Below are 10,354 nucleotides of genomic sequence, written 5' to 3' on the forward strand. Positions count from 1 at the left end.
AGGTCCGGGTCCGTTTGCCCAAATGTTGACCGAAGTCAACATTATGCATATTAATACCAAAATTCATCAAATTTTTCACAAAATCCACATATTCTAACATAAAAACTTTCCGGCTACGCGCCCGAACTGCGCATGCAAATCGAGGCGACTAAAAGCGAGGTTTTCAAGGACTCGGGAGCACGGAACAAGGAAGAATTACGGTGATGACCCCTTGGGTCGTCACACATTGACAAGGAAAACATAATAATTGTAATAAAGTAAATCCATATGACTTCAGAATTGCCATCATATGAAAATTAAGCAATTCATGACTATTGAACTTAGCCTGAAAGAATCACATGACCATATGCATGTGAGGCTATAGTGGTAGATGATATTTCAGTTACTTTCATAAAAGACTATCAAAAGCAACCGTTGCACTTCACGTCAATCAAAGTCGCTACTCTACCTCAGTTTCGAGAACAAAATCATGGCGTAAACAATTTATTAAAAAGTATCGGATATACAAGTCATTCTCAGAGTAATGTGTGCATTGTGAAAGTAAGAAGGGGTCAAGATAAGCCAAATTACTTTCAGTTCCAAGAGCAATTTGCCAGAAGAATCATCCATAATGAATGTAGGGTCTAGGGATTAGTAAAAACCTGAGATTCGTAGTACAACCCAACATACAGAGAAGCATAGAAATATTCATTCGGATGTCCACTTGAAAATGCAGCAACAAGCTCAAACAGAGCTTTGCCAATGAAATGCGGGTGCCGGATGAAACCCGAACGACACCTCGACATTAATCGACTCCGACCACCCTCAAATTTGATCGAATTCTATGATTTTAAAAATCATAAATCAGAAGAGGGGGCTAAACCATTACTATTGCTGGCTTGTTGATGTTTCTCAATGGGAACAAGAAGATAACGCCTAGGTCTTTTGTAAAGAACGGCTGATTCTTTAAAGTCTAGGTTGTGTATTAGGCGTTGGCTCTTTTTGATCTCAAATAATGAGAGAGATGAGAATTATGGGATGGGGGAAAAAATGGGAGTTCACGAACGTTTTTGTAGCTGCTCCCTTTTGAAGAAGATCGAATTCATGGGGTTTTCCTATGAAAAACGGCGCTAATCTCCTTCAGTGTCTTAGGCTCTGGTTTTTTTTTGTTCCCTTTTTGGCTGATCCCTGAAGAACGGCCGAAATCCCATGGGGTTTTAGGTGTTACCCCTATTATATAGGTCTAGGTCTAAATGTGTATTTTGCAAATTAGTCTCTAGATCTTTTGTGTATTAGTTCCCTAGGTTTTTAAGAAAGGTGTTAAGGGTATTGGGCTCAGGGAATGAGCTTGGGAATTATGAGCTAGGTCCGAAATTAGGCCTAAAAATGGGTTGCTCGAGCCTAAGCTTCATTCTTTCCCCGCGAACGAGATTAAAAATGCGATGTCATTTTTTAATTAATCCTACTTAAGTAAAATAACTATTAAAATAAGACTGACCGTTAAAACGAAACTATTTTTGGTATTTTTCAAGATTAAAAATGACTACAAAGCATTAATGAAAATATTTTTTGTAATTTTCATTTTCTTGTAATAAAATAAAGTAAAAGAGTAAAAATGAGTTTAAATAGCTATATTAGGCCTAAATTAAATATTTACGTGCTAAAAAATGAAAAATCTTGGGGAGGGTAAAAAATCACATGTCTACACCTGAAGTAGCAGTCATGGCTATGGCGGGACTAGCAGACTAGAGCGAGAACCTACACAAACGCTTTGGTGCTAAGGTAACAAAGGACTCGACGCCGAAACGGAAGAATAGATATCTAAAATAGTGGGATCTCCCAAGAAGCGGGAAAACCCCCATATATATATGGGGAAACAGCCACGGTCCACCTACCCAAGTTAGGCCCCGGGAGGCTAGTGACTTCAATACAAGCTCCGAGGAGGTACCCGACTTCGAGGACCTCTATCAAAGAGAATTTAGGCTTCAAAAAGCCAGCCACGTCATCTCCAGTCCCGAGGTGGTACCCGACCTCGAGGACCTCCATCAAAGAAAATTTAGGCCTCAAAAGGCCAACAACATCGTCCCTAGTTCCGAGATGGCATCCGACTTCGAAGGTACCTCTCAAGAAGGAAAGTAAGCATTTCGAGCCTCGTCCACGAGGGCTTAACCTCAGGACATCGCCTAAATATGAGTAACCCCTCCTCAGGAACCCACCTACAATGCCTTAACGGGTTATACACACCAAGTTCAAAGTAAATCTCCAGGTGCCTGAAGCTGACCTTCACTCAGAGACCATCCTAAAAAATTTCGAGGTTCGACGCGTTATTCCCATGTAACTCGTGGGCCTCGATGGCCCGAGTCTATCGGACCAATTCATGCTTGGTCCAAGGAACAACGGTGGACTCGGGAAAGAGCCATGATTACCAACCAAAGACCGGAAAGAATACTCGCACCCGAGTTCGATATTGACGATCATCGACAGAGGCATACATTCAGAACCCCCGCAGATGTACAAGAATATGGCAAATATCAAAGGCAGAAGTCAAGAAAAAATATTTGTATTCGCGAAATATCCATTACAAAATCCCACAAGGGGTCCTTACATATGATTACAAAAGCCCACGAGGGGTCCTTACACGGGAACAAAGAAGCAAAAGCGTGTACATACAATAAAAGCCTAAGAACCTAGCCTATTCTCAAATGTGCGCCCTCAATAGCAGCATTTTCGATATCATTTCCTCAAGCAAGCGTCCTCAAAGACAATATCTTCCAAGCACAATACCCTCGGGAGTCTTATCTCGATTCTCCAGAATGGCATCTTCAAAAGGAGAGACGACAAAGGGAAAAGCGATGGAGAAGAGCAAAGTGACATGGAGAAGGCAGGAAGGAATGAAGAAGTGGCTGGGTGAAAAATCTGGCTAGTATGGATTTCGCCAGGCTATTGCTGTAAAGCCACTTCTTGAGATGTTGCCCTGTCATGGAAGGCGACGGTTAGTAGAGTGCCGCCGCACCCCAAGGAATCCAAAAGGGGTGTAATGCGCCAAGTCGGGGAAGGAGGGTGAGCAGCAATGTATAATCCGAGCCCCCTCTAGAGCAGCGGTGTATAATCCAAATATTTCCTCGGGTCGGAAGAAAACGGTCCTCTGCTTCATCATCCCGAGCCGACGGAGATGACAACAACAACAACATAAAAATAGTGTAATCTCACTCGACCAGAGAATGTCCGAAAGATAGGTCATGCATGCCTGATGTTGCCATAAAATCTTGAGGTCATGGGCCCCAAACATGGTGAACAACAAAGAATAAAGATAGCAAGGAAGGAGGAATGGATATGTATGGAAAAATAATTGGGTGAAAAGTTGATCCTCCAAGACCCCCATTTATAGAAAGAGGGGCAACGTAACCGATGACGTTATTATCGCCCTCAAAAAATGTAACGACAGGCGCATTCAATGCATCCATGGGATCTGAATCGATGGCGGTATTATGGCCCTGAAGAATGAGAAACTGTGATGCGTTGAACGGTCCTGGAAAAGCGAGACGACGAAACGTTTCGATAATCATAGAAGCTTGCATCATCAGCACGACGTCATTGCGGGAAGCCCGCGGAGTGGGATGTCAAATTCGTTTCTTGTCGCTTATCTCTAAGAAACGCGGGGACTATATATGTATGGTGAAATCGGGGGAACCAATTTCTCATTAATAAGGCATTCCGGGAGGTCACCTCGGAGGTTTGAGACCATGGATCGAATACCCCCCTCGAGATCTATCGACACCCAATCTGGGGATAATGTTGGTCGAGACCCCAACGGACATGGGGAGTTTCCGAAGAATGCAGCCAGGGCTGGATGAGTCTATCAGGCTAGTCTAAAAGCTGGTCTGCACCTGCATCATGAAGCTAGTCTGTTGTCCCATCCCGCTTTCTTTATCATTAATGTATATTGTACTATGTTGGGATTTTCCTTTCTATATAAGGGGAATCCTTGGCACTTTGTAAACCCTGTTGATCCAACTATTCTACACGAAATATACAAGAACTCTTTCTTTTTCTCTCTAACATATTCTCTCGACACTATTGTTATTGCTTGTTGCTTTCATACTTGTTCTTCATTTATTGCTTGTTATTGGCCATAAAGAGCCTCATTTAATTATATTCTGACTGTTAATCTCTTCACGGTTATCCACGATAGCTCGAGCCCGAACCCGGGCATCGACCTCGAGGTCCCTCATCGGTTAGCCCGAGGCCCAGACAGCTTACTCCTCGGTTTGATCGTAACACCATTTTAGCTCGCATTTCACCTTTTATTTTCATATATCTAGCATCAACTGCTTTAACAATCATTAAAATAGATTACGTATTTTTAAAGTTCTATCAATAAATTTAATTGCTATTACCATTTTCACGGTAAACAGTATTTTTTTATTTGAGTTGCAGTTGACAGCACAGTTCTAATGAGTCATTTCGGGCTCAACGCATATCTCAATTCAATAAACGGGTCATATTCATCCCATTTAAACTGGGCATATTTATTACTACTTACTAAAAGAGATTGATTGTGTCATCTCCAATGCAAACTTAACTACAGTCAATTTTGTAATCCAACAAAATTAAAGAAGGTCGCCTTTTGATAGGTCCTCAACCAACCAATTAAAGAGACAAGGCATTGGGCTCGTGATTTGTGAAGATTTTGTTCTCCATTTCTTCTGCTTCAATAAATCAATGATCTCATTTTCAATCCAGTGCATATTCACGAGATGTAAATGCATTATGCTAAAATAGAAGACTTTTACTTTGTTTTCTCCATTTTCCTTAATTCCCCACCTCAATTTCACCCAACAAGACTCCGTGAACTCCCATTGGAAATTTTACCACCTTTACCTTAGCTATATTTTGGAGTACTATTAATTAGCAGTTGCGAGTTGGCATTTTGATTTCATCTTATGTTTTGTGATGGGCAGTGGCCTATTATTTTCTTTGCCTTCTGTTGTTGAGTTTTTATCCATTTATTCATGGCAAACTTTTGCTGCTCCATTGAGATGGAGCCTAAGACATTGAATCAAGGTCAACTTAACCTCGCCCGAGTAATGCCTCCAATCTCTAGTTTGATTTCACTATCACTATATTGTTTCACCATCATTCTTTTAATTTCTTGAGCTAGTTGAGATTATGTTATTTTATGATAATAATGCAGGAAGTTGCTGTTGACATAGTGCAGAATACAGAATCGGACGAAGCATCAAATATATTTTTAGAGGTCTGCAGCCATCACATATATATGCTTTGCTATTGCTAATTTGTACAATCTTATAGTTGTCCTTAGACATACTCGCGGATGGACGTTTACCTTATGTCATAGGCATATTTAGGACGGGTTTTATTGGTTTAACTAAAATTATTGCTATTATATATTGTGCAATAAATAAGATTACATTCATTCTGAACTCATTGGCTCTAGATCCTAAATTTTCTTCTGTCTTATAGCTAAGAGGGTAATGCACCTGCATCAATTGACCCAACTACATGTATATATAGTTAAAAAGTGTTATCACACGAGTAGCGACTGCAGTGATATTTTGTATTACCGATTTACAATTTTAAATTTGTGTTTGCTTACATCGCCTTTTCTAACGAGAATTCTTTCTGGGATTATTTCAAAACGCAAATGTACGTACCATAGGGAAGAAAGGCAGTTATTGAAATAAAGGAGGCGCAATCACTCGAAAACTGCAAAGAAGAAGATTACGTTGCCCAAGTAATGAAGTCAAACGTGGTGATAGAGGCATCCTGTCAATGCTCGTGTCCTGCAGCGATAATAGACTCGCCTGATCAATCTAAGCTTAAGGAACCACTCTCTGCTCCCTTTTGAAACTTCACTACAACAACGGCTACGCCTCAATCCCAAACAAATTAGAGTCGCCTATATTAATCCTTCAGTACTATCTCGAAATAATTAAATAAAGATGCAACATTTTAATTTGCTACATATATATATCAGCTTCTCTTTGCTTTTACCAGTACTGTAACGTTTTTTACGATCCGTTCCGTTGGCATTCAAGTGTTCACAGTATATTGATATAGTGGAAATCATGAATTCTTCTTTTCATTTAAATATATTTAGGAGTTTAGCTTTGTTTACTGACAATGTATAAGATGATTATAAAATTTATATTCCATTGCCTCAATTGCAGTAGCCAGTAGTTGTTTATTTACCAACTTTTCAATATCAGAAAAGATTTAGTAAACATTTTCACAGTAGAACATTCTTTTCGACTTAGAGATTTCTGTTATTGTTGGTGAATTATGAAACCTTGCAATAGATTTTATTTTTTTTAAAGCCAGTTTCACCTCAGGTTATATTGACTTGTAGGTGCTTGGGGGTTTGGCATTAACTCCTACCTTACACGGAGTATATTAATATCCAAAAAGTGAACACATGAAGGAGGGGGATATGAGACCTTAACTCCTCAAATTGCACTTGTGAATTGGGCATTCCCAATTCAATTACACTTTTAAGCTCACAAAAAAAAACTGCAGTAGTGTCTCTCCAATAACAACTAGTGGCGGACCCAGGATTTTGTACAAGTGGGTTCAGTCGGAGAAGTCCATAACTAACATAAGCGGTATAAGCCGTATAAGCGGGTTCAAAAATAATTTCTAAACAAAATTTACCTTGCTTTAGCCATAATTTATACATATACACAGTATTATTTTTTGACGAAGGGGGTTCAGTTGAACCCATTTCTCACCACTTGGGTCCGCCCTTGGTAACAACCAAGAAGTTTTGGTCCTAGTGTTAATACTACAGGTAGGGTTACATTATGTACTACAAAATTAGCATGGAAAAAGGTCGTCCCGTTACACTGTAACATTATATACATTAAGAAGCAAGAGGAAATATGGAACTATGTTTAGCTTTCCTGATTTTTAAAGAAGGTACTCCCGCTTTGTCCAAAGTGTATGGATCTCTGGCCTCTACTAGCATATCCTCCTTCCCATAATAGATTTCTGGGGAGTTGAATTGTTGTAAGGTTGCACCATGTTTAGCTAACGCATCAATAGCTTTCCTATTACAATGTTGAATTATGATATTCTGCTTCATTATACCCATTTTCATTGATTGGACTACATATTCAAGACTCCATGGAACATTGATCTTTCCTAGTAACATATACACCACAAATTGTGAATCTAATTCTAGAATATCATGTTGCTTGTTCATAAGTACACACCAATTTACTGCAACGGAAGTTGCCTCAACTTCGGCACAGTTGTTAGTGCAGAACCTTAGAGCTTTAGCAAATGCCTGAATTAACAAATGCCTAATAGATAGTAATTTTTAATAACCGCAAAATTTGAGTGAAAATGCCAAATATAATTTCCCTGTCAGTTGGTTTGTTCAACCATTTACCAAGTGATCTTAATATTCTCATTTTCTTCGGGAAATTAATAAATTTCACGAAATTACTTCATCCAACTAATAGTATCTCTATGCATGGAGATTAATGAATGATTTGGCTCCATATTATTTTTGGCGGTAAAGGTATCGGCTGTGTTCTGGTCTTGCCAAGTTCACATATAAAGGCGACAAATTTATTGCATACGATTTTGAATACTTATGACTTCCTATAGTGTGCAATTATTTATCACCTCAAGAATATTATATATTTTTCTTTAGAGTGCTGCTATTCGGCCAAACTCAGCGTGGCCCAATAATGACCACACTCGTAAAATACCAGTAAAGCCCTTCATTTCACATTTGGCTTAATAGCCATATTTCCCTCCAAAATTAGTTAATAAATTTTGATTATCCCAAAACATTGATCCCATAAATCATCATTCTCTCATGCATGGGAAGATAAAAAGCCTTCGTATATACGGATAGCAGCCTTCGTATATACGCTCATTACATTTTTTTAAATACAATTACGTATTTTTTTTAAATGCAATTTATACGGATGGAAAGATCAAAAGTCTATTATGTATACATAATATTATTTTTTCATTTATATGTTATTCCTTGTCATACCATATACTTATGTTAAGAGAGCTTTCAGTAAATACATAATTCACCACATTTCCCTTAACCTAAACATGAATGCTAACCTAGAAACTAGTTTGGAGCCATTAAACCCGAATAACAGCCTAGAAACTAGGTCGGAGCAACTAAGGAATGCATTACACATATCATTGGGGTTGAATTCAGACGACAGTTTGATGAATGAAGATGAGTCGATCGACACTGGTATTGACGGCAACTTCAATGATGGAGAAAATCAAGTTGACGATGATGATGATGATGATGACGACGACGACGACGACGGCCATTATTTAGAGGAAGAGGGAGAAGTTGGAGAGGACAGGGAAATGCCTAATGAGTTCAATGAAGAAGATCTCATAATTGGTCCAATTACTGGGATGCAGTTTAGTAGTAAGGATGTTATGTTTGATTATTACAGAGAACATGCAAGATTATCGGGGTTTTGCATTGTCAAAGGAACATCAAATAAAAAAGGTGGTGATATTGTTAGGTATGTACAATATGGTTGTGATAGGTCTAGAAAACCAAGAAATAAGCATGTTACCAAGAGGAGGAACTGTCGTGCTAGAATAAATGGAATTTTGGAGGAGAATGGTTCATGGTGTGTTTCAAAGGTGGTTAAAAAATATCATCATCAATTGGAACCAGCACTATCGCGATTGATGGTTGGACACAAATCGCTTAGTAATTCTCTTAAGAGAACTATTGCAACCAAAGATATTGCTGGCTTAAGACCCTAAAAAAATATAAGAGTCACTGAAGTACTTGTTGGTGGCCCCGAAATCCGGGTTGTACACCAAATGACTGTAGAAATTATAGTAGAAAGCTTCAGTTACAAGAAGGGGATGCACAATCATTACTCAAGTTCTTCAGTGACATGCAGCAAAAAGATAGGGAATTTTACTACTCTGTAGATATGGATAGTTTTGGTCGACTTCCGTAATGTCGTATAGGTTCATTCACACTCTAAGGTTGCATATGAGGAGTTTCATGATGTAATATGCCTTGATACCACATACCTTATGAATCGATACAATATGCCATTTGATTTATTTGTTGGTGGCAATCAGCATAGGCAGTCCATACTTTTGGGATGTGCTCTTATGTCTAGTGAGAATATAACAAGTTACAAAATGGTGCTATCTACATGGTTTGGGGCTCTAAACAATGTCCATCCATTAGCTATCATAACTGACCAATGTGATAGTATTAAGGCTGCCATCAATGCAATGATGTCAAATACGGTACATAGCTATTGTATATGGCACATATTCGCAAAGTTGCCTACGAAGTTAAGCGGAGTTCTTGATGGTAAGATTGCAAAGGCAGAATTTAAGGCATTAGTCCTTGATAGCATAAACGTTGCTAAGTTTGAGAGATGATGGACTGATTATATTGAAAAATATAACTTAGATGGAAGGGATTGGTTTTATAAACTTTATTTGGAGAAGGAGAAATGGGTTCCTGTATACCTATGTAACACCCCGCACATTCGGATTAGGTAGAATGAGTTAAATGAGTAGTAAGGTTATATTTTGGGCATATTATATCCTATAGGGATGATTATAGGTGAAAATAGTTGTTTAAAAATCAAGAAGGAAAGTGAGGTGCATAAGATTTGATAAAATCGCCTAAGTTTGCAGAAGGTCTGCCTTCCAGCAGGTTTTAATGAAAATATGTCAGGAATATTAGAACACATAAAACTTAAAAGTTATAGGCCTTTGAAATAGCTTTCCAACGGTATATTGTGGATCCTAAACGGAGTTCTGTGCAAAACGTTATCCCCATTTTATAGAAAGGTATGCAACCACCGCGGTCGTGGTGGCGAGGCAGTGTCTCAGCGATTTACCGCGGTCGGGACCGCGGTCGCACCAACTGGGACGCGGGGGACAACTTGTAAAGTCATTTTTTTAGCCCTATTTTGTCCCCCACAACCCCAAAACATAAAAGCTAACTCTACAAAGGAAAACTCTCAAAAATACCTAACTCCTTAAGGGTCCCTCCACCATCCAAGGTAAGTTTTAATGGTGATTCTAAGTTAATTTTTATTTCCCAACATCTTATTAACATGGGTAAACCCTCCATATCATTAGATATTCGATTAGGACACCATTGTTGAGAGAAGAAACCCTAGAACTCGAATTTAAGAAGATTGAACGTCAAAAAGGTAATATCTTCACCCTCTAGTTGATTCTATCATTGAACTAATGATTATAGACTCTATTTCATGAGATATGAGTTGATGGGTTTGATAGAAAAGCATGAACGATGATAGGTTTGGGTTGTTGATTGGTTATTATTGGCTATGGGTGTTGACTACCTTATGGGTGATAA

The 10,354-nt window shown here is 38.7% G+C and overlaps 1 protein-coding gene and 1 long non-coding RNA gene across 2 annotated transcripts; both read left to right on the top strand.

The window, feature by feature from the left end:
• Window positions 1–4,896: 4,896 nt before the first annotated feature.
• On the top strand, window positions 4,897–6,164 carry LOC107795255 (uncharacterized). The gene is made up of 3 exons (XR_012711089.1): window positions 4,897–5,063; window positions 5,174–5,236; window positions 5,660–6,164. It is a non-coding gene; the product is annotated as an uncharacterized LOC107795255 (long non-coding RNA).
• A 2,893-nt stretch (window positions 6,165–9,057) lies between these two features.
• LOC142182252 (protein FAR1-RELATED SEQUENCE 4-like) lies at window positions 9,058–9,402 on the top strand. The gene has a single exon (XM_075256408.1). The coding sequence runs from the start codon at window positions 9,058–9,060 to the stop codon at window positions 9,400–9,402; it is 345 nt and encodes a 114-aa protein (XP_075112509.1).
• The last annotated feature ends 952 nt before the right edge of the window (window positions 9,403–10,354 follow it).

Source organism: Nicotiana tabacum, chromosome 6, assembly GCF_000715075.1.
Source record: "Nicotiana tabacum cultivar K326 chromosome 6, ASM71507v2, whole genome shotgun sequence".
Lineage (NCBI taxonomy): Eukaryota > Viridiplantae > Streptophyta > Magnoliopsida > Solanales > Solanaceae > Nicotiana > Nicotiana tabacum.

Bases quoted from the DNA above. Each gene is read 5' to 3' on its own strand.
- LOC142182252 (XM_075256408.1), top strand. From the start codon at position 9,058: ATGCCATTTGATTTATTTGTTGGTGGCAATCAGCATAGGCAGTCCATA.